General features: G+C 58.4%; 1 protein-coding gene across 4 annotated transcripts in view; it reads left to right on the forward strand.

The window, feature by feature from the left end:
* The window catches only part of HDAC5 (histone deacetylase 5), a 36,706-nt gene that overhangs the window by 4,995 nt on the left and 8,613 nt on the right, over positions 1–23,098 (forward strand). The window contains exons 2-12 of one of the 4 annotated variants that reach the window (XM_059379891.1): positions 610–819; positions 6,725–6,884; positions 8,106–8,177; positions 19,435–19,691; positions 19,807–19,951; positions 20,035–20,149; positions 20,433–20,563; positions 20,665–20,811; positions 20,911–21,023; positions 21,338–21,469; positions 21,683–21,905. In XM_059379891.1, the coding sequence (XP_059235874.1) occupies positions 8,111–8,177; positions 19,435–19,691; positions 19,807–19,951; positions 20,035–20,149; positions 20,433–20,563; positions 20,665–20,811; positions 20,911–21,023; positions 21,338–21,469; positions 21,683–21,905 (1,330 nt within the window). In that variant the 5' untranslated portion in view covers positions 610–819; positions 6,725–6,884; positions 8,106–8,110. Of the gene's footprint in view, positions 1–609; positions 820–6,724; positions 6,885–8,102; positions 8,178–19,434; positions 19,692–19,806; positions 19,952–20,034; positions 20,150–20,432; positions 20,564–20,664; positions 20,812–20,910; positions 21,024–21,337; positions 21,470–21,682; positions 21,906–23,098 lie in introns of all 4 variants that reach the window. The other 3 variants (XM_059379888.1, XM_059379890.1, XM_059379889.1) reach the window with 3 other exon arrangements.

Here is a 23,098-nt window from a genome sequence, read left to right on the forward strand (position 1 = left end):
CCTGGAAACAGCATGGGTTATGGGTAGAAGAGAGGTGGTTACCTTCTTCCCTGGACTCGATGTTGAATGGCGGAAACCAAGACAGAAGCCTATCACAGTTCCCGAGCTGGGTGGCACGGGACTTAGGGAAGAAGGAGAAAGTGGCACTCCGCCTGAGGGTCCCCACCCAGGCAGCTGGGGCTGGGAGAGCAGTGTCTCCCTGACCTTCTTCCCGGGACTCCAGCCCCGCATCTTCCCACTGCCACAGACAAGAGTTCAAATCTGCCTGTGCTTTTCTCCTTTTGTGGACACCCAGTCCCATGTCAAGCACCCAAGCGGGTCTGTAAGGTCTTCCCACCTGGCCATGGACACTGTCACCTGAAAAGGATTTTGGGTGTGGCTCCTGTAGCCATTTCCCTTTCCTTGAGTGCTGGCAGCCTCACAGTTAAGAGAAGCAGCCAGGGTCTGGCCAGTGCTGCTGCTTTCCGCTGCCCCCCATGCCCCACCCCAAGCCTGGGACAGGTGTCCCTCCTCTCTTCCCCAAGTGTAACCCAACAAGCCCCGAGGTCTCCTTCAACTCTCTCAGATTCCCGAGCTGGGGGCCTCTAACCCTGCTCCATCTCTCCCTAGGGATGCCGTTCTGAGTGCCTGACTGCCTCACCCCGAAGGATGGCCTCTGATGGGCAGTAGAGGCCAGCAGCCCCGGGCTCCTGTCCCGTCCGTCTGTCTGTTATCGTCTGTCTCTCTTGACATCACCGCAGCTCCACCCCTTCCCATCCCAGCCCCCAACGCCAGCTTCCTGTGGGCCCAGAGCCGGCATGAACTCTCCCACCGAGTCGGGTAAGAGCTGGAAGGCCAGAGAAGGGCACCCTGGGGTGGTTTTGGCTTCAGGGGGCTGGGTGAGTTTCTAGCCCAGGCCAGCTGACCATTGGGGTCTGAGCTGTAAGGGAACGAGGGGGTCAGGACTGGAGAAGCATTTCCAGAAAAGGAACGAGGCAAACCTGAAGTGACTGACCTGAGGGATAGACCTGGAAACATGGGCTGACAGTCCAGCCTGGCCCTGGGAGGACCCAGGGTCCAACTCAGTCCCCATGCCTGCTGTCTCATCGCGGGGACCTGCTGTTCCGGTTCTGCGCGGTCCCGTTTGCCACTACAGGCAGGCCTGAGAGGGGATATGTGTCCCTGGATATCTCTGGGCCAGCCGAGGATGATGTTGGAAGGTTTCCACAATAGCTGAATGGAGCTTCGTTTTTTTTTTAAAAGATTTTATTTATTTATTTGACAAATCACAAGTAGATGGAGAGGCAGAGAGAGAGAGGGAAGCAGGCTCCCTGCTGAGCAGAGAGCCCAATGCGGGACTTGATCCCAGGACCCTGAGATCATGACCTGAGCCGAAGGCAGTGGCTTAACCCACTGAGCCACCCAGGCGCCCCTGGAGCTTCGTTTTTGTGGTGCTTCTTATCCCGGTGGAGTTTCTCTCTGTTCCATGCTTTTTTCTTAGGGGAGGGTCTTTGGCCTCGGCCTTTGCTGGGGTGGGTGGTACTGGGATGGGGGATGCAATGTCATGTTGATGGAGGAATCTTGGCTTTCTCCTTTGAATCTGGGTGGACCACTCCTTCTCTTCTTGGGCACTGGACTGGGGTCCCCAGACTTGGATCTGGGGACTTTGACTTTGTGATGTCCTTTTCCCCTCTGTTCCTAGGAGGCTGCCTTGTGCTGCCAGAAATAGTCCATGGGTGGGACTCCAGGCGGCTTTATGTATGGGTGGGTCTGGGTGTATGCCCGTGAGGATGTGTCCAAGTAGCCTGAGCTGGACCCTCAGGAGTTTCCCAGGAGGGTCATGGGTCAGTGTGGTCAGGGTAATAACTGCCTTCTCTCCCTGGCTGTCTCCTTTTGCACAGTCTTAGAGGGCCAGAATCTATCTTGTTCCGCTTCAACCCCCCACGGCCCAGCCTGAACCTCCACGTCTCTTTCCGGAGGGATAGAGGGATATTTCCCTTTCTTTTAGGGATAAGAGAACTAGGACCTGGGGATGGAAACTGATTTGCAGGATGGAAGTGGCATCGGTGGGGGTGGGGGGTGCGAATCCAGGCTGCCTCCCATCTCATTGCTTCTCAGCAGTTTGCTGGACCTGATGCTCTCTCTTGGGGGGACCCAATGTGGCCGAGGTCCTGACAAGGCTCCTGGAAGTTCCAGTAGACTCAGGGAAGCTGGGAGTTGGTGGGATTGTTTGGCTTCTTGCCCTTTGTTTTGGTCAAGGTTATGCCCCCTCCTCTTTGTCCTGCGGGGCATGGTAATGACATCCTCAGGGCATGGCTGCAGGCAGCATAGGGTGTCAGCGGTTGAGGGCTGGGCCCTCAAGACTCCCCCGGTCAGCTTTGCCCAGGGAACCCCTTCCTGCAGTGTGTGCAGTTCCCCCTGCCTCTGTCCTTGCCTTCATTCAACTTGGAGGGGCTGTGGCTAGGAGTTAGACACGGAGAGGTGCTGAGGGACACCGGGGCTGGGGGGGAACAGGCGGTCAAGCTCTGACCTCCTTCTTCCTCCTCTGAGGCTGGTCTGGCCAAGGGAAGGGAGAGGCCTGGTGGGTTCTCCCCAGTCCCTCGCCCCCCTCCTGGACACCGGCCGCCATGCCAATGGCTTGTTTCCTCTGAGCTACTGTGCTGACCTATCTAGGGCCACCTACAGTCACACTGAGCCTGGGTCAGACCGTGGGCCAAGGGAACAGAAACTGCCCAGAGGTATCTGATGATGGCTTGGGAAGGACATTTCCCAGCTTTGGGATTTTATTCCCTGAACAGGGAAAGGCTACGACAATCCACCTTGGCTAGATGAGGCCACTGGGTTGCCTTGCCAGATGCTGGTGCTCCAAGGTCCTCTTGCAGCCACTTTGGCCAGGGCTGGTGAGAGTATGGTGGTAGATGGAAGGTGGGAGTCCGCATGTGGCTCAGGAACCCCCGCCTCCCCCCACCCCCGCCCCTGTAGTGGGGCTTATAGATAGAGCTGGTCTCACCTTCTGGCTGGCTTTCCAGCTCCCCCCAGCAGGGGGAGATGCTGTCTTCTCGTGTTTGGGAAGGAGGGAGAGGAGGAGGGGGCCAGATACCCGGAACTGCATTTTAGGCCTGCAGAGAGGCCTGGGGGCAAACTCCAGAGGCTCTTCCCGTCCAGTTTCCCTGGGGCTCTGGGGCTGCCTCTCCTTGTGGAGGGAGAGCTGCTCTGGGCCAGGGAGGCGGCCAGCTTCCACATAGCTCTCCTTTTTGAGGGGCCCTGCACCTGCTATTACCAGAGCTCGGAGTGGCATCGGGGCTGGGGCTGCCAGTGCCCGGCGCCTGGCACCAGCCTGCGGTCCACGTGCCTTTGGACACCACAGAGGGAAGATGAAACCATAGCTGGGCAGATGGGTTTTGACTTCGCTATGGATACGCTGACGGGAGCGCTAGGAAGAGCACGGGGCCCTGGGGCCGGGGGGCGGGGGGGGGGGGGGGGGGAGAGGTGGGAGTGATGAGAATGGGTCGTCCCTGGGACCTGGCTGCCCTGGCCCGGAGCACCTCGCACGCACCCTCTCCTGCATCCCTGAGACTCGCTCGCCTATCCTCAGGCCACAGAACAGCGTCCTTTCCTGCCTCCCTCCAGTTCTCTCAGTGTGGGAGCTTTCCGGCTGGCAAGTGCCTGAGTATCCCCAACACGCCCAACCCGGAGCTCAGCCTGCGGGGAAACAGAAGAAAAATAGAAGATGGTCCATCCCTGCCCCCCTAGCAGACGAGTCAGTGAGAGAGCAGGTCCCGGGTGAGGGGCGGCAGGCGGGGAGAGAAGTGTACTTCTGGGGCTCCCCCCTCCTCCCCAGGGAGTGGGAGCTGACTGACTTACCTCTGGGCTGGGCTGCACGCCAGCATTTGACCTGATTTGCCTCTTTTGCAGTCTTGGGAGTACAGGAGGAGGCCATTGATGGGGCTGCCTCTGCTTCCCTGAGGAGGCTGCTCCCCGGTGTTTGGCTTCTCCTCAGGCCGAAGGGGGCTCAAGGAGGGAGGCTTGCTTTCTTTTTCTGGAACTGGTCATTTCTGCTCTCCTCCGTGGGATTGAAGGACAGACAGAACCTGCCCCCTGTCGGGGCTCAGACTGGAGGAGCTGGCGTGGGCCCTGGGCCCTGGGAGCTGGGCCTGCTCTGATCTCTGCCCAGGGCTCTGTGCCATTGCCTAGGAAGGAGGGCAAGAACCAGGGCTGCTGTGGGAGCCAGTTCGGCCGGCGACAGGGCCCCAGGAGGCGGCAGCCAGGTTCCTTAGCCCCAGCGTGGGAGGGGAGACAAGCTTCATGACAACACCGGCCTGCCCAGCACCTCCCAGCACGCTCCACACTTTCTCTCCTTCCCTTTCCCAGGAAGGAGGGAGAGAAAGTGGCTGCCCCCTCTGGGTGACCAGAGAAACTGGGGCATGGCTGTGGGGTGGAGCCAGGAACCACGGCGTCCTGCCTCCCAGCCTCGGGCTCAGGCTCTGCCTCGGAGCCCCCGGGGACGGCAGGCAGCCAGCCCCGAAGAGGAGAAAGTGGGTCAGTGCGGGCTTGGCCCGGGGGGTCTGGGAAGTGGACTCTTGGCGTCCGGTCTCCGCTTAGGTGCCCCCTGGTGCACCTGTGCTCCCTGCAGATTGGGATCTGCTCCGCCCTCCTCTTCCCGCTTCATCAGTCGAAAGTCCCATCGAAGGCTCAGATGGGATAGTCAGAGGCAGGGTCAGCCCTAAGGGGATGTGAAAGAGGCCAAAGTAGGTGTTCACGTTTTTCCGGGACTGGGTTTCAGACGATAGGGTTCAGCCAGCACCTGGCACGGAACCTGGCACCTGGCAGCTCCCGGGCAGTGCCAACGGGCTCCAGCATGATGGGCCTCCAAGGGCAGGAGAAAACTGGAGGGCAGGCAGGCCTGATGGCTCCGGGGCCCTGGGACAGCCGGCACGCTCTGCTCTACCCAGGGCGCTCCTGAGCCAGCCCTTGGATTTGTAATGGGCACGAAGAAGACTTGCTTTCTTCTTTTAGGTCAGGGCCTTCCCCCAACCTTTTGTACCCAGGAAATGGTAGCCTAGAAGAGCTCAAGAAGCCAGCTTTGGGCTCTTCCCCTCCTAACCTTTAGAGGGTTGGGAGGCCCGAAGTCAGCCTCTAGGAAGGGAATGAGGTCACTGTGGCCTGGAGAGGGTGGTGCTTGCTCCCAGTGGAGCCCACGCACCCTGTGCTTGGTGGGTGCTCTGGAAGATTTGTGGGATGACCCTTGGGAGAGCTGGATGGCTTGGGACGGAGAAGATGAATGAACCGCAGAGAGAGAGGCTATAAAGCAGGAAGGATTGAGGTTAGACATTAAGAGGACCTTGTATCACTTGAATCTCAGAGGAAAAGAAGACACTTGTCCCCACCCCAGGTCTTGTCTCTAATTCCCCTGGAGGATTCTGGGAAGTGCATGGAGGATTATCTGGCTGTCTGGCACTTTGCTTCCCACCTCGTGCTGTTACCGGAAGTCCTGACAGTGCTGGCACCTGCCCTGAGCCCCAGGCTCTGACCACCTCTGGGTGCCCAAACCCCTGGGTGCTCCTGTCTTCCCTTACCAAGGAGTTCTTTTTCCTTGGGTTTTTTGCTGCTCTGGGTTCGGGGGGCCCTGCTTTTGAGTCACTGTAACTGATGACTTCTCCTCCTCTAGAACAGGGCTCCCCTACCATACTCTCATGTGCCTGGGGCAGAGAGAGCGGGGACAGGGCTAGCCAGCCCTTCTGGTTGCTCCCAGCGTGGGTGGGTGGAGTCCTGAGCTGGGAGGGGCTGCTGCCTCCGGCTTTCTGGGGCTGTCTTGAGTCTGCTGCCCATCACCCCGCTGAGGGGGCCTTGGTCTTCCCTTCTCTTCCTCTTCAGAGAGTCTGGTCAGCCAGGATGAGGTTGGAGCGGGAGGTCGTGAATGAGGTCCCCAGGCCTACCCCTGGGGTTTCTCTCAACTCCAAACCCCCATGGGGAGCACTGCTCCATCACCATTTTTCTAGAGTCAACCATGGCAGAGAAGCTGAGGCTCTGGATCTTTGTTCAGGTCCTGTTTCCCATCCCCCACCTCAAAGTACATCTTATCATAGAATATCAGCTAGTCCAGGGCCTGGGAAAGTCCACTTCCGCCACCTCCCCTGTCCCCGTGCTCCCCTCACCTGCCCCTTTGCCGTCCTCTCTGCCTGGCCGGAGAGCCGGCTGGGAAGATGGCCCGCGGGCGCCATGGCTACTGTGTCCTTGGTTGGCCAGCTCCTCCAGGGCTCCCGACAGGAGGGTGAGGTCATCCAGTCCAGGGAGAGGACAGGTGTCCCTGGCTCCATGCCAGGAGTCGGGGGCAAGGAGGGGCCAGGAGGGGGCTCTAAAATAGCAACTGTGACATCAGGAAGGGGGGAGGGGGATCCAGACCCAGGAATAACCAGGCTATTAAAAGGCTCCAGTGAGGTCAGGGGGCCAAGTGGGATCTCTGTACCAGTGGGAGGCACAACCTGAGGAGGAAGGACGAGCCAGCAGTGGGCAGGGTAGGCGGGCATCACCGGTCCTTGTGGGGCCCTAGCCCGAGGTCCCGTCAGGGCCCCAGGAGCATGGGCTGCTGTGCTAGGCCTGGAGCTGGGAGGGAAGGGCTGGCTTTTATCAGCTTCCTAAGTTCTTAGAGGGGCCCCAGCCTCATGCCTGTGTCTCCTGGGGTGCTGGGGGTCATCGTACCTGTTCATGGAAACCCTGGGGCAGCTTCATGTGTTCCTTTGTGTAGGAGGCAGTGGGCTGTGGTGGTTAGCACTCAGACTGGAGCCTCAGACATCCCGGCCTTACCATTTAAGCAGCCGTATGACCTAGAGTGAGTGACTGCATCTCTCTGCCTCAGTTTCCCCACCTGCACCTATCTCCTGAGGTCATCGTGCAGAGTAAACGAGGTGATGTATGTGCTGTTGCTAGCGTCGCCCCTGGCATGTTGCCAGGGAGGAGCTGTGTGTGCTCCCACAATGGGCAGGTGCTCCCTGGTCCCCTTCCGTGGTGAGGGCCAAGGCCTATCCGGGAAGACCGCCTCTGCTCCCTGGATGGCAGCTGAGCAGCCCCTGGAGGTGACACCTTTCCAGGGGTTAGGGGTAGGAGGGAGCTGCCATTCAGCTGCTGCCCAGGGGTCTCCCTTCTGACTGAGGGGGTGGGGAGGCACCCTCCAGCTCTTGAGGGAGGACAGAAATCAAATCAATTCCCATCTGGCTGGTATGGTAGGAGGGCTCCAGGGAAGATGTGAGGGTAGGGCAAGTGGCCCTGTCTGCCACCCTCTCCCAGACCCTTCTGGTTTCTTTACCTGCTCTGATGGCGAGAGGGAATGTGGAGATTGAATCTGGTGTTTGGGTCTCCGGCCCCTCGGATAGCACCCGAGCCGGTCCCAGACACATGGGTACTCTGGCCTGTGCCCTTCCCCGGCCCAGCCTCCGGCCACCCCGCTCTGTGGCCTTGGCCCTGAGTGCGGGCCCTCCCCTGGCCCCCATCCCCCTGCCTGGCGCTTCCTCCTGGGGTGGAACGCGCCTCCCCCCCCCTGGGGCCTCCGCCAGCCCGGGCTCCTGGGCTCCTGGCAGCCGGCCGGCGGCTCCCTGAGCATGCTCCACCTATTTATAGACAGGGCCCTCCCCCAACTGCTATTTCAGTCTCCTGCCAGCTGCCGGCGGCTCATTCGGGAAGGAGGAGCAGGGAGCCAGGCCCAGAGCTGTCACCCAGGGCTGGGAGGGAACACAGAGAGCCCGCCTGCCTGCTGAGCTCCCCTTCCTGTCCCCTGAGTGCTCAGCCATATAGCCCAGCTCCTGGGAGCTGGGCAAGGCCCGCGGTCTGATGCCCCTCTAGCGGAGAGCCGGGCCGTAGCTCTGGGGCCTCCTGGCTCCTCCTGCTGCCTGGAGCGCCCAGGCCTGATGAGGCGCCTCACCATTGCCCGGGTCCCAGTGGCAGTGGCCTGGGGGAGCCCCTGAGCAGCGAGGGCCCCGCCCGACCACCTTTCCCTTTGGCCGACTCACGCCTCCAGCAGCCCCCTCCCGCCTCCGGCGGCCCCTTCCCTGGCATGCTGCTGGTGCCCAAGGCTCAGGGGCTCGTGGAGATGCTGCAGACCATCTATGAGACGGAATCCTGTTTCTCAGCAGATGGGATGTCAGGCCGGGAACCAGCCTTGGAAATCCTGCCTCGGACCCCTCTACACGGCATCCCTGTGGCAGGTGAGTGCCTCGGTGTCCCCGCCTGCCCTCTGCCATCACACATCCTTGTCCCTGGGCCAAGCTTCTGGCTCTAAGCATCGCCCAGCTGGGGTCCTGCCTGGATCTCTGTGGAGGGCTTTGCTGAGAAGATGGGCGGTCGGGGGAGCTGGGCTTCCTGAGGTGGGCTCTGTGGCTCTCCCCGGCCCGACCCTGCCTTCCCCGCCGTACCCTCCAGCCACACTGTGCTGCATTCGAGAGTCTCTCTGGTTTCCGGCAGGGTCAGCTTAAGCTGCTGGGGGCCATGGATCGCTGGAGGATCCTGGCCTAGTTGGCACTGTGGTCGGAGGGGAGGAAGTGGGTCAGTGACCTGCCTCCCAGGGGCCTGCTTCCCAGGTCCGGGCAAAGGAATAAGCTAGCTGAGGATCCACAAGACTAAAGGCGACCCCAGCTCCTCTGGCTGGGTTCTTGGGGAGCATGTGGCTTCTGCAAGTCTCCCAGTCAGGAGTTCCCAGGGAATCAGATGTGATGCAGGGTTAGGTAGGGTTAGATAGAGGCTATGTGGTAGGGTTAGGTAGAGGCTGTGTGGTAGGGTTATGTAGAGGCTAGCAGCTGGCATGTCGGGGGTCCTGGCTCTCTTAGCTTCCTCATCTCTCTGTCCCTCAGGCCTTGGTTTCATCCCATCTCGTGATGGCAAAGGAGTGTTACCACAGTTCATTTGGGCTTGAGGACCCCCTGGTCCTGCCACCTTCTCAGCAGGGACATTTTTGGTTCTTGGCTGGGGGTGGGGTCCCCCAGAGCTGGGCCACTCCCTCCCTCCCTCCCAGGAACCTGTTGGCATCATCAGGCTGTTCTGGCACAGCCTTCCCACTGGGCCGGCACCGCGAGATGCTTCTTTTAGGGAGGGGCCTGCTGGACCCTTGCCCGCTTGGCCCCTCCTGGCAGTGGCTTGGCACTTAGGTGTGGGTGTCTGTGTGCCTGTGTACTGGGAGTCTTGGCCTCTGGATACGTGGGTGGGTGTCCCAAGCTTTGAATTGGGAGGTGGGAGCTGTGTGTCTCTGCAGGTGCCTGTGATTGGCTCTAAGCTGTCCAGGGATAATGTTGCAGCTTGACTAAGATGCGTCAGAGGACAGATGTTTTGGGAAATTTTGGAAAATCCTTGGAATAAGGCCTGCCCTCTGCCTGGGCAGTGATGACCACAGAGTCTCCTAGGGTAGGGGCCTAACCTTAGGAGCCAGCCCTGCAGTGTGCCCACACAGGCCCCTGGGATGGGGGCCTAACCTTGGGGGCCGGCCATGCGGTGGACCGACACCATCCCCTGGGAGGAAATGTAAACCCAGAGCTCTAGCCCTGGTCTGGTGGAGTCGGCAGCTCTCAGTTGTAAGCTCTAAGTGCCTGCGGACCCCTGCCTGGAAGCCTCAGAGAGCTGGTCCCCTGGAGGGCAGAGGACTTGACGGGCAGCTCTCCCCTATCATGCACATTTCGGTCCGCATCCTGCCCTTTTACCCTGCTGTCTCTTGTTTCCCAGCAGCGGCTGGCAGTTGGTCTGAAGTTGCCTCCTCAGCATGTTCTCTTATCTTCTTTCAAGTTAGACCCCAAAACCCTCACAGGCTGGAGCCCTGCTGCTCTTGTCCCTTCCCTAAGGCTGCCTGTCCCTGCATAGACCTCCTCTGGGCCAGCCCTCTCTCCAGATCCCTGTGTCCCCCTACCACACACACACACACACACACACACACGCTCACGCATGCATTGCCTAGCTTTCTGATCGGCGGTGTGGTCCATGCTGGCAGGAGGGAGGTGTGAGTCACCTCAGCGGCTCCGGGAGAGGGCTAAGAATGTTCCCCCTGCGCAGCTCTGATGCTGTGTTTGTGACGCGGCTGGGGACAGATATAGGCCTGGAGCTCGGCTGCCTTGTGTTTTTTTTTTTTTTTTGGACTCTGGAATGTAAATAGATGTTTCAAATAGAAACGCTTTAACCTTTGGGTTAAAAAAAAATCCACCCCGGATAAACACGGCCATGAGGGCCCAGGCAGCCCGGTGTTCCCCCCACTCCCCCCGCCCCCGCCCGCCTCCTCTCCCTATCTCTTGATCAGTATCCAAACAGGAGGCCGAAGCCTATGGCTAAAAAAACAGGTGTCCAGGAACGCTTCTTGGGCAGTATGTGTCGCCCGGTCTCCCTGGCCGGAGAGGCTGGGGAACAGGGCTTTCCAGGGTGGCTGGCTGCTTCACCAGCAGGTCTTTGGAACTCTGTTTTTGGGCCATCCTTTGCTCCCGGAGCTGTCTGTTGCTGTCTGTGCATGGCCGTTGTGTAGCACAGAGCCTGGCGCATGGATAAATGAAGGTTGCTTTGAAGGGGCCGGTGTCCAGGGCTGAGGTCAGGACTCCTGGGTTCTACTCTGGGGCTTGGCCATCTGGGTGAGCAGACAGATATGCTGAGTTGCCCCAGTGGGTGAGCCAGAGCCTTGGCAGTGGGGAGCCCACGGGGGCTGCAGGGCGCTCTGTGCTGTGTCTGCTCAAAGAGGGGAACCAGGCATCGCTTTCTTCTAGCCCTATAGGGATCTTACTTGACGGGTGGGATCTCTGCCGGACTTTTCTGCAACAGCCCACCACACAGAGGGCACCCCCATCATTCAGGCCTCGTTGCGGCTTGGGGAGCCTCGGGGCTCGAGCTCCTGTGTGGGATTCCCCAGGACACAGTGCTGGGGGAGCCCGTGTTTCCTGTGGGCCCTGAATGCCCCTGTGGCCCGGACTGGGCAGCGCTGATACGGGCATCGTGCAAGATTTTAGGAGCAGACGTGGAAGAGGAGTTTCCTTTCCCCAGTGAGGGAGGGTGTGAGTCCTGCTTGTGCCAGGAAAGGAGGCTGTGAATGCTGGGAAGTGCCATGGCGTTTGGGTTCGGTATTGGGTTTTCCCTTGGATACTCTTGCTCATGTTCTTGGGGCCATTCCAAGCTTGGCGGGGTGTGTGGGCATGTAGGTGGAGGGGTGTGGGGAAAGTAGGAAGGGCGAGGCTCAGGTGGGAAGGGAACTAATTAAGTCCTAAGCCACGAGCATATCAGGCTTTCCTTACCTTGTCTCTTTTAAGAAGGTTTTATTAGCCATGTTGTACAACTGAGAAGGATCAGAGAGGTTAAGGAACTTGCCCAAGGTCAGAGGGTAAGTGACAGCTGGGATTCGGATTCAGGTCCACACAATTGTTCCTTTGTGTACGCTTTTGAGAGGTGGCCCTTCTTCTGGGGAGGGTGTACATCTTCATGCCGGAGCAGGTGGCTTTGCCCTTGAGGCGTGGGCTCAATTTCAGTCCTGACTGGCCCCTTGGGTTGGGTGTCCTTGTGTAGTATACAGTCTACACGACCTGTCTTAGTGCCTCCTGAATGTAAGCATCTCAGGAATAGAGACCAGTGTGGCTCTGTGTGTGTGTGTGTGTGGGGGGGTGCTCCTGAGCTCTCAGAGAGGAGACTTTGTTTTCTGTGAACATTGGGGACTCCTTGGTCAACGCTGTCCCTCCTGCAGGTATTTCAAGGGAGAAGGGACCTTGGACGTGAAGTTGAACACTCCATCCTGATCAGACCAGCTCCCCTGCCCCCATCCACTCTTCTTGTGTTTGAGACCCTCAGCTGTCCCTTCCTTGCTGTACAGCTGCCAGACAGGAAATCAGATTAACTGTGTCCACACACACAGCTGTAACAGCTGTCAGGTTAGCAGCAGAAGTGCGTGCAGCCCGCCCGCCCGGGGACACCATGAGAAAGAAAGTTCTCAAACTTTCAGTTGCATCAGAATTACTGATTTTACATATACTGAATTTATATATTAAAGTGCAGACCTCCAAGCCTGGCCCCCCCATCCCCTGAAGGGTTTGGATTCTGTAGGGCAGCCCAGGAGCCAGCATTTTGGACATATGTCCAGTGACTCTGATGCGAATGGACTTAGACCGTGCTGGGGGTAAGGGCTGTGTGGACAGAAGTCGGGTGGACACGGTCATGGGGCCTCGCAGCCTGCCAGTGCATGTCACCAGCAGCCCTGGAAGGCCTGGACAGGCTCTGGGACTCCTTGGAGCAGAGGGAAGAAGGCTATCACCCCATTCAGAGGCACACCCAGCCCCCAGCAGCCTGGCGGCCTGCAGAGGGAGAATGTCTTGAGACTCTGGGCAGCCCGTGTCTCAACCCCAGCTGGGGGGGTGGATTATGGCAAGTGGCCAGGTGACCAGGTGGACAGGGTGCCCTGCTGGAGGCTGAGTTGCACTTGGGGAATGGAAGCAGATCCCCTGGCCTGGGGCCCCTGCTGTCCACCCCAAGTGTGGAGTGGACAGTCCCACCAACAGCTGCAGCCTTTGAATGGGTAGCGTGCCTTTTAGCTGCCTCTAACTGGGCACCCCAATGTTCCCTGGAAATGTCTGGGCTGGGAGAAGTGAGTCCATTTCTCCTCCAGATAGCAGCCGAGGTCAGTGAGTGACTCTCTCTTCCTCAGCGAGACACTTCGCGCCTTCCAGCAGGCGTCCACACACCTGCTGGCTTGAGGTCCTTCAGACACATCGTCTGCCTCAAGGTTTCTGGGGGTTCAAACCACCCAGCCCCCTTCTCCCCTGCGCTCCTGGGCCCTGGTGTGCTGGGGGCCTAATGGATGCTCTCTCTAGATCCCTGCATCCTTAATGCAGAGTTTGGCTCCTCTCTTCATCTCTCATTAAATGCCGGAGCAGCCATCATGGTTTCTCCTGGTGGTTTTTCTGTTTGTTTGTTTGTTTTTGTTGTTGTTGTTTTTTATTGGGAAGCTATTAGAGAGAAGACCCTGTGGAAGCCCTAAATCTTACTCTGCCTCCTTTCCAGATGATGTGGACAAACCTCTTTCTTTCTTTCTTTTTTTTTTTTTTAAGATTTTATTTACTTATTTGACTGAGAGAGTTCACAAGTAGGCAGAGAGGCAGGCAGAGAGAGAATCGGAAGCAGGCTCCCTGCTGAGCAGAGAGCCCGATGTGGGGCTCCATCCCAGGACCCTGGGATCATGACCTGAACCAAGGGCAGAGGCTTTAACCCACTGAGCCACCCAGGCGCCCCAGGGACAAACCCTTTCATTGTGGCCCCCTGGCCTCTGTTGGTTTGGGAAGCTGAGTTGCTCATCAGCAGGCCCTTCCCGCTCAGACGTTCTAAGAGCCTCTGAAGTCGATTGCACTTTGCTTCTGCCTTTCAGGAAGAGGGGCCCAGGGAGATGTGGGATGGTACTGGAGAGCGAGCTGGCACAGGGAGGCAGGAGACCAGAGAAGACTTTCTGACTGCTTGGGGTTGGGGCCCTGAGAGCAGGGAGCCACACTTGTGCGCATCTGTGCTAAGTAATGCTTATGAGGAACCCGAGGGAGGCCGAGGCCTGTGGGCTGTGCTACAGAGGACGGGGCAGCCCTTCTGGGATGTAGCGAGGCAGGACAGACAGCCTGGATATGCTGTGGTCAGCAGGAGGCTGTTCCCAGAGATCCCTGCTAGAGCGCAGGGATCTAGCTGCTGGCCACCCCAGGGTGTGTTGTGTGGGGCGCGCAGGCCGGGCTTTGATCAGGACCACAGAGCGACCTTGGAGTGATCTGAAACCACAGAGCTAAGGCCTCCCTCTGGCTTGGAGTAGTTCTAAGTATTTTTTTTTTTTTTAAGATTTTATTTATTTTGGGGGGGCATATAAGTGGGAGGAGGGGCAGAGGGAGCGGGAAAGGGTCAAGCAAACTCACCGCTGAGCAGGGAGCCCGATGTGGGGGCTTGATCCCAGGAGCCGGAGTTCATGACCCTAGCTGAAGGCAGATGCCCAACCAACTGAGCCCCCCAGGTGCCCTGAGTTCTACATATTTTCTTTCCTAAACTTGAGAAACATTCTGAGAAGTGGTCCAGACTGCCAGAGGGGTCTGGGACACACACAGATAGCAGGAACCATTAGTAATTGCCCTGACCAGCTACCCCTGAGATCTTCCTGGGCCTGGGGCTAGGCTCCCCTGGGAGTCCTTTCCTGAGCCTAAGAGCTCTGGGAGGAAGGTGCTGGTCTTACTCCTGTTTCACAGATGCCTGCCTGGAGCACAGAGAGGGGCTCAGGGCCTTGCGCTAGGAAGTGGCGCAGCCTGACCTGTACCCGGGCGTTTTCTTACTCCAGGGCTGTGGCTCTTAACTATCACGTGGTGTGTGTGAGCTTGCGTTACGTGAGGAACTGCGAAAATTGCTAGGTGAGAGTCCTCCCCAGCTTGCGCATGGGGAAATACTGTCTGAATTGTGGTAGAACCTGTTGAGCCTAAATTGGGCTCCCTAGTCACGTAAGAGCCCAGAAATAGATCATGGGAAACCGTCCTTGGTGGGGAGGGGTCATCAGCGTCACGGGGAGGAGTGAGAGATGCTGTTCCCTGCCTCCTTCCAAGATCCCTCAAGGCCAAGGAAGGGACGAGTTCCTTTTCCCATTCTCCAGAGGGACAGAACGAGGGCGTTGGACATTGAAGGAAGCTGGGGACCGCCCAGCCTGTGGAGGGAGCTCCTCGAGGCTCAGGTGCCAGGGGAAGGCTCTGCCTTCCGGGTGGGCTGGCAGCGTGCTGCTCTCCTGAGGGCCTGGTTCCATAGGCGGGCTGGTGCAGAGGGCCTGAGTTGCCCTGTGGTGGAGTCAGGCTCTTAGATAAGTGTTCAGAGGGTATGAGTCCCCACTGCATAGCCGGGATCTTCTGCACAGTGGCCCAAGAGGTTTGGTTTCTTCATCTGTGCACAGAGGGGCCCGAGGCAGGTGATTGCAAAGGCCTTTTTCATCCTCTCCCCTTTTCAGCAGGGTAGTTCCTTTGACCCAGGTCTTACCTGCAGAGGCCTCGTTTTTTTTTTTTCTTTGTCCTGTGTAGACTTTCCAAATAGCTCAGTGCACCCCTGGCTCTTACTCCGCGTACCCTGGGTCCCTTCCTTCTGCCCTAGCCCTTTGTGGTGGGCTCCAGGGAGCAGGGTCTTTAAAGAGCTAAGCGGTAAGCTGTTTTGGCCTGTGGGGCAGGTCTACACACTGGGCTTGCCCTTTCATCTCTGGCTTCTCCAGGGGTGGGTCAGAAGGCACCGGTTTCCCTGTTGCCAGGGTTTGGGTCACAGGGATTCTGGAACTGGTGATTTCTCCACTTGAGGGCTCAGAGCTGGGGCATGGCTTATAGGTATTTTCCGAGCAGGGGGAAGGCTTGGCTTTGCCCTCCAGCAGCCAGATTTGTTATTTATTTATTTATTCCTAAAGCTGTTGCTAAAACCTGCTGCTTACATCCCAGAGCTCCTGCCTGCTTGGGGGCTGCGTCCCTTTGTCTGGACACTCTTTTTAGTCTAAGGCTGTGCTGGTGTGCGTCCCAGAGGTTGTCCCGCCAGCACCTGCCTTGTCTCTACCTAGGAGCCAGCCTATCTATCCCTGGGCATGCTGCCTAAAGACTCTGCTGTGGGAGCCCGCCTTTGGCTGGTGGGGCTCGTGGAGAAGTGGGGGTGGGGCAAGCATCCTCACTAAGGTTTTGGCACCGCCCAGGTGGGCCCACGAGACTGGGCAGGGCAGCCCCTCTCGGGCAGAGCCTGGTTTGCGTGAGGCCACTCCAGAAATACACCGCCCTGCCCACTCATCTACCTTGGCTGGGGCTTCTCCGTGGAGGCAGCGTGAGTCAGTCTTGCAGAAGGCCGAAGGATAAGATGATAACGTTCTCCTAAGGCCGCTGCTCCCAAGAGGAAGGGTCAGAGTCCCGCAGGAGCAGAGTCTGGAGGAGGGAAGACCTGGACCCTTGTTGCATTTTCCCTCTCTAGGAGGTGACTGTGTTGGCCATCTGACTTCCTCTGTATTCTCTACAGCTCTCTGTCTGAGGGAGGCATGGGGGCCCCGGGGCCTTACCCTCTTACTGACCCCTCTCCTGGCCTTTCAGGGATCTCTTTGCTAGCTGGAATTCCTGGCCTTTCCTCTTAGGGAGCAGTGCCCCTCAGCCTGCTTCCTTCTGTCGTCGGAAGTCCTCCCACTGTCTTGGTCCACCAGGAGGCGGTCGAGAGCCTCCTCCTGTCTTCACACACCCATTTCACCTTCCAGGTGCTTGGTTCTAATGGTAACCATGGCCATATGCTCGGCTCACGCCCCGCTGGCAGAGGGCACAGATCCTCTGGGGCGTGCAAGGCCAGCCAGGCTGCAGGTTTTGTATCCAGCAGCCTTCATTCAAGAGGCTCTGTGCTTCCCCGGCACCTTTTCCTGGACTCCAGCCGCTCAGCCGTCATCCGTTAGAGCTGGGCTGAGCGGGTAGGCCTTGGGCTGCTGTGTTCTGTCCAGGCCACCACAGCACCTGTGGACTCATATTCCCTCATCGGCTGTGCTTCCTACTTGCATGGGAACGAGGCTGGTGTGGTAGAGCCCACGGCCTGTCCTGCTATCTGCAGAGCCATGGGGCTGTGGCTCCCACTACAGCTGGGGCCTACTCTCCCTGCCACCCTGGGGGGAGGGTCCCCGAGCCTGAGCCCATGCCCTCTCTGCGGGGCTCCTGCAAGGGAAGCCAGCCCTGTTGGCGGCAGTTGCATCCCGAGCCGGGTTATCTGCTGGGAGCCAGGAGCGCTTGGACCCCTGCCCTTCCCTAGGCAGGCAGCAGGCTGGCAAGCGTCCAGCTCCTACAGCCCCAGGCCTGCTGGGAGCAGCAGGTTGAAGCCTGTCCTTCTCTTGGCTGAGCGGTCCGAGTGCCACGGGCCAAGCCATGCCGAGGAATAGATAACTCTCCAGCCAGCTTGGGGCTTTACTGAGCATTTCCAGGGCTGGGGAGACCAGAGGCTGTCTGCTGGGTCCTTGCTTTCACCCTGCTTTGCACACTGGATGGGGTCGGCCACCTCCAGGAAAGCCCCGTTGCAGGGCCTTTCCAAGGGCCCTTCCTCCTGGTGCTGGGGGAGGACGGGGGCTGGGAGCGAAAGGGAGTGAGTGAGTGTGTGTCTTTGTATGTAGCCCTGCCCTCCTGGCCACATCTGGCCACTCCTGCAGATGTGGCTCAGGCCTCGTGGCCACAGAGTCGTCAGTGTGGCTGGCGGGCAAACCACAGAGGAACGTGCCTAGCAGTGCTGGGCGGAGAACAGGCGGGCGGGGACCAAGCTATTCTGCTCAGGCTTTACCTTCCCCTAGCCTGTCCCAGAGGCCGTGTTCAGGCATGAGGGTTGTAGCAGGGCCCGAACTTTCAGCAGGCCTGGTCCCTGCCTGGGTGATAACTCATTCAGTGTCACTGGAGAGATCCAAACCCACAGACTGTGCAGGGTATGGAAGCCTCTCTTAGCTCAGCCCTCTGTCCCCTTCCAACTCCCTGTCCACTCCCAGTGAAGATAAGGGATGGGAGCCTGGGCAGAGAGGTCTGCTCACGAGGGCAGGAGGCACACTGGTAGCCGCCAGCATGTTGGGGTCCTTCCTTCTCCAGGCCCAGGCTGGAGTGGGCTGCCTTGCCACAGGAAGGTCTTCCCAGCTCCCTGTGGCCTCCCTGGGCTGGAGTGAGAAAAGTGAGGGCTTTCTTTGGAGAAAGAAATGGAAGAGAAACAAGGTGGGTTGGCCCTGCCTTTCTCAACTTCCTCCTTTCCAGGCAGTGGGTAGCCTGTCTTCCCCTTCCTGCCAGAGGCTTTGTGGAGTTCAGGCTAGGCTTAGGGCTCCCTGCTGGTGTGGTGTTTGCCCAGTTGCCCTGGCAACCGCAGGGCAGGGGTGGGGAGTGACATTGAGTGACCAGAGGACAGTGCACGAGGATGAAGTCGAGACCCATGCTTCCATGAGCCCCTTGGAACATTTGCCCAGGGATCCATTGTCCACATGGGGGCCTGGACCTAAGGTCTTGGGACCTAGCTGGCCCCTCTACCCCTTTCCCTTCCCTGCTGGTTCTCCCTGAGACTGGAGTTCTGAGATCTCTGCCTGAGCTCCAGCCTCCGTCCCCCCACCCCACCCCACCCCATGCTGTTACCCTTCTTCCTGTCTGATTCCCTTTCCTTTCCTGTCTCCTCCTCCTACCTCCTCCCTGCACCGCCCGCCCATTCTCTCATCCCCCCTCCCCCCAGGCACAGCTGCTGTTTGGCTCACTCTATATATAGCGGCATTTTCAGGGTAATTACAATAAAACTGTTGAAAGGAGATAATCCAGCAAAGGAAGCAGAGTCTGACTCCCAGCCCCCTCCTGTCCCCGGTTTCGGTTTCGTGCAGCCCTGCACCCCCTTTCCCTGAGGCCTCCTGCTCCAACCCCCCACCCCCAGTCTCATAGCCTCTCCTTTGGGCCCCATCTGCCCCATCTGGGTGTGGGACAGAGAGAAGGGGGGAGGCAAGAGTAGGGGTGTCCAGAGGGTCCCCACAGGTCTCTCCTGGATTTACTAAGAGCCCTGGCTCCCAGCCCCCTGAGTTCTAGAACCATCCTCGGCTTCAGTTTCTCTTCCAATATAGGCTTCTTGGCAGGGAATGTGTGATGTTGAAAGGTGGGGAGGAGGCCTGGGAAGGACAGTGGGTGCAAGCGTAGGGTTTGGATTCACATTCAGTTCGTCGGTCACCTGGCCGTGTGTCTTTGGTCATGTACTTCAACTTTCCTAAAGCTCAGTTTCCTCTTCCGTAAAGGGAGTTCCTATAAAATGCCCACTGGCGTTAACCGTCAATGACAGTATCACAGGTTGAGGACTCAGTCTCCCAGAGACTGTGCTTCATGCTTAAGCATATTTTTTTTTCTTTTCTTTTTGTTTCAAAGATTGAATGGTTTATTTTAGAGAGAGAGTGAGCTTAAAGTGGGAGAGGGAGAGAGGGAGAAGCAGAATCCCCCCCCCTCCAAGTGCAGAGCCCATTGTGGGGCTCAATTTCAGGATCCTGAGATCCTGATTTGAGCCAAAACCAAGAGGTGGACGCTTAACCGATGGAGCCACCCTGGTGTCCCGGCTTGTCATGTTTTCTTTTCTTTTTTTTATAAGATATTATTTATTTATTTGACAGAGATCACAAGTAGGCAGAGAGGCAGGCAGAGAGAGAGGGGGAAGCAGGCTCCCTGCTGAGCAGAGAGCCCGATGTAGGGCTCGATCCCAGGACCTTGAGATCATGACCTGAGCTGACGGCAGAGGCTTAACCCACTGAGCCATCCAGGTGCCCCTTGTGCATGTTTTCTTATTGAAGTTCATGTCTTTGACTTTAGCTAAGACAGAACGTGGTTCTGCGGAGCAGAGGGGTTTTCCTGTCCCCCTCCCAGAACTTACCCTCCTGGATCTGGCAGTCCTGGCTGGTGGCTTTCTGGGGCCCCAACATGGCTGCCCAGGTGTCACGGTATTGCCATTGGGCTCCCTGACGCCCATCTCTTGTCCCCACAGTGGAGGTGAAGCCGGTGCTGCCCGGAGCCATGCCCAGCTCCATGGGGGGTGGGGGAGGCAGCCCCAGCCCCGCGGAGCTGCGGGGGGCTCTGGCAGGCCCTGTTGACCCCGCACTGAGGGAGCAGCAGCTGCAGCAGGAGCTTCTGGCGCTCAAGCAGCAGCAGCAGCTGCAGAAGCAGCTCCTGTTCGCCGAGTTCCAGAAACAGCATGACCACCTGACACGGCAGCATGAGGTCCAGCTGCAGAAGCACCTCAAGGTGAGCGAGGGGGGCGCGGGGCGGCTGCCCAGACCTCCGACCCCTGCCCGGACCTGGCTCATCCTGGGTCCGTCCCGTCGTCCCTCTCCCCTTCCCCCCCACCGCACCCCTGCAGCAGCAGCAGGAGATGCTGGCGGCCAAGAGGCAACAGGAGCTGGAGCAGCAGCGGCAGCGGGAGCAGCAGCGGCAGGAAGAGCTGGAGAAGCAGCGGCTGGAGCAGCAGCTGCTCATCCTGCGGAACAAGGAGAAGAGCAAAGAGAGTAAGGCCTGGGCCTCCCGCACCGTCCCCCAGCCCAGGGGTCTGGGCGCCGAGCACCCGGGTCAGCCGTGCCCTGTCCTGCAGGTGCCATCGCCAGCACTGAGGTGAAGCTGAGGCTCCAGGAATTCCTCCTGTCGAAGTCAAAGGAGCCCACGCCAGGCGGCCTCAACCATTCCCTCCCACAGCATCCCAAATGCTGGTAATGGCCCTTGGCAGGCGTGGGACACAGAGCTGCTCTGCTTAGGAGCTTGCCTGGCTGCAGGATGGCAGGGGGTCTCCTGGCCGGAACCCACAGTCGGGCCCTGCAGTCTTTCTTAGGGGATGAAACTCCCACCCCTGGCTTTTTTCCTTTCTTCCCTCCCCAGGATCCATTTCTTATCCCTTGATGTGCTGGGCATTTCCTAACGGTGCTTGCTGGGTGGGAGGCCCCATTGGCTGGGTAGTAACCTAGGTCTGTTTCTATCCCACCCCACATCCCCCAGGGGAGCCCACCATGCTTCTTTGGACCAGAGTTCCCCTCCCCAGAGTGGCCCCCCTGGGACGCCTCCCTCCTACAAACTGCCTTTGCTTGGGCCCTATGACAGCCGCGATGACTTCCCCCTCCGCAAAACAGGTGTGTGGTGGCCAGCCTGGCTTTCTAGAATATGGCTCCTTGGAGGTGGGTGTGTACCTATTCGTGTGGGTGCATCTGAGCCCTGGCTCCCTTCTCCCCAGCCTCTGAACCCAACTTGAAAGTGCGTTCGAGGCTAAAGCAGAAGGTGGCTGAGCGGAGAAGTAGTCCCCTCTTGCGACGCAAGGACGGAACAGTCATTAGCACCTTTAAGAAGAGAGCTGTTGAGATCACTGGCACTGGGCCTGGGGGTAAGGACTTCTGTCTCATTCCTGTTCTGAGGTCCTGGGAGTGGGGGGGCGGGGAAGGTGACTCTGAGCATGTCCCAGTGACAGCCAGTTCTCCCGTAGTGTCGTCCGTGTGTAACAGTGCGCCAGGCTCCGGCCCCAGCTCTCCCAACAGCTCCCACAGCACCATTGCTGAGAATGGCTTTACTGGCTCAGTCCCCAACATCCCCACCGAGGTACAGGCCTGCTGAGGGCTGGGCGGGTGGGCCAACCTGCTCCATTTCCCTTGGAAGAAGAAAGGCAGCTCCTTCCTGTCTGTCTCGCTGAGAGTATCCAGCAGGGACCTCCCTGCCCATGTGGACAGGCTAGAGGGACCTGTTGCTTTTAGGTGGGCTTGTCCCATGGGCCTCTGGAGGACTGTGATCTCTCAGTACCCCCAGGTGGGACTTGGTGTGGGGAGCAGGGAGAGCGAGGCACCATTCAGAGCCCTTGGCCCCAGAAAGCCCTCCTTTGCTGGCTCTCATGCCTGTCTCTCCCAACTGCTCCCTAGATGCTCCCCCAGCACCGGGCCCTCCCTCTGGACAGCTCCCCCAACCAGTTCAGCCTCTACACGTCTCCCTCTCTGCCCAACATCTCCCTAGGGCTGCAGGCCACAGTCACTGTCACCAACTCACACCTCACCGTAAGTATGGGGCGTGTGCCTCCTCCTCCCTCTGTTGTTGAGGTCTGCTGTCCTGGATGCTTCCAGCTGGGGCTTTGGTCCACACAAGGCCCCGAGTGAGAGCAGATGGCCTTCTGGTGGGCAGAGGGTGGGTGAGGGATGCTGATCCTGGTTGGCAGGACTCTGGGGCCATATAAGCCCCTCCCTCATCTCCACCTCCCTTCCCCACCACAGGCCTCCCCGAAGCTGTCAACACAGCAGGAGGCCGAGAGGCAGGCCCTCCAGTCCCTGCGGCAGGGTGGCGCACTGACGGGCAAGTTCATGAGCACATCCTCCATCCCTGGCTGCCTGCTGGGCGTGGCGCTGGAGGGCGACAGCAGCCCCCACGGTCACGCCTCCCTACTGCAGCACGTGCTGCTGCTGGAGCAGGCTCGGCAGCAGAGCACCCTCATCGCTGGTGAGTGGGCGGGGGGTGGGGGGCACCTGGGTGTCAGGCTGCTGCAAAGGCCCCGCAGGGCCGCCCTAAGGGAGTAGCTAGGGTCGCTCTCCAGCTCTGTCCCAGCTGCCCTCCAGGGCATCGGTGACTTCTCCTGTGTCCTCCAGACATGACTGAGTACATACAGCCCACCAGGCACTGTTCTCGAGGTCATCCACAGCCGCCACGTGCTCACGTCCTCGAGCTGCGCTATCCAGTAGACCTACAGCATGAGCCACGCTTGAAACTTCAAGTTTTCTTTTTTTTTTTTTTTAAGACTTTATTTATTTGACAGAGATCACAAGTAGGCAGAGAGGCAGGCAGAGAGAGAGGAAGGAAGCAGGCTCCCCGCCAAGCGGAGAGCCCAATGTGGGGCTTGATCCCAGGACCCTGAGATCATGACCTGAGCTGAAGGCAGAGGCTTAACCCACTGAGCCACCCAGGCACCCCAACTTCAAGTTTTCTAGAGCCTTGTAGTAATATGTAAAATGGGGAACCTGGCTGGCTCTGCTGGGAAAGCACATGACTCTTGATCTCAGTCACGGTTGTGAGTTCGAGCCCCATGTTGGGTGTAGCAGTTACTTAAAATTAAAATCTTAAGAAAAAAAAAGTGAAAAGAAACTGTTAAAATTAACTTTAATAACATACTTAACTCAGTAAATCTGGAATATTGTCATTTTTTAAAGGATTTTATTTATTTGTGAGAGGACAAGCATGAGATGGGTGGAGGGTCACAGGGAGAAGCAGACTCCCCACCAAGCAGGGAACCCGATGTGGGACTCGATCCTGGGACCCCAGGATCCTGACCTGAGCCAAAGGCAGAAGCTTAACTGACTGAGCCACCAGGTGCCCCTTATTTATGTATGTATTTTTAGATTGTATTTTTTTTATTTTTATTTTTAAAAATTATTTATTTATTTTTTTAAAAGGATTTTATTTATTTATTTGACAGAGATCACAAGTAGGCAGAGAAGCAGGCAGAGAGAGAGGAAGGGAAGCAGGCTTCCTGCTGAACAGAGAGCCCGATGCAGGGCTTGATCCCAGGACCATGACCCGAGCCTAAGGCAGAGACTTTAAACCCACTGAGCCACCGAGGCGCCCCTGTTTATTTATTTTTAAAGATTTTATTTATTTGTCAGAGAGAGCACGTGCACAAGCAGGGGGAATGGCTCAGC

Source organism: Mustela nigripes, chromosome 16, assembly GCF_022355385.1.
Source record: "Mustela nigripes isolate SB6536 chromosome 16, MUSNIG.SB6536, whole genome shotgun sequence".
NCBI classification, from domain to species: Eukaryota; Metazoa; Chordata; class Mammalia; order Carnivora; family Mustelidae; genus Mustela; species Mustela nigripes.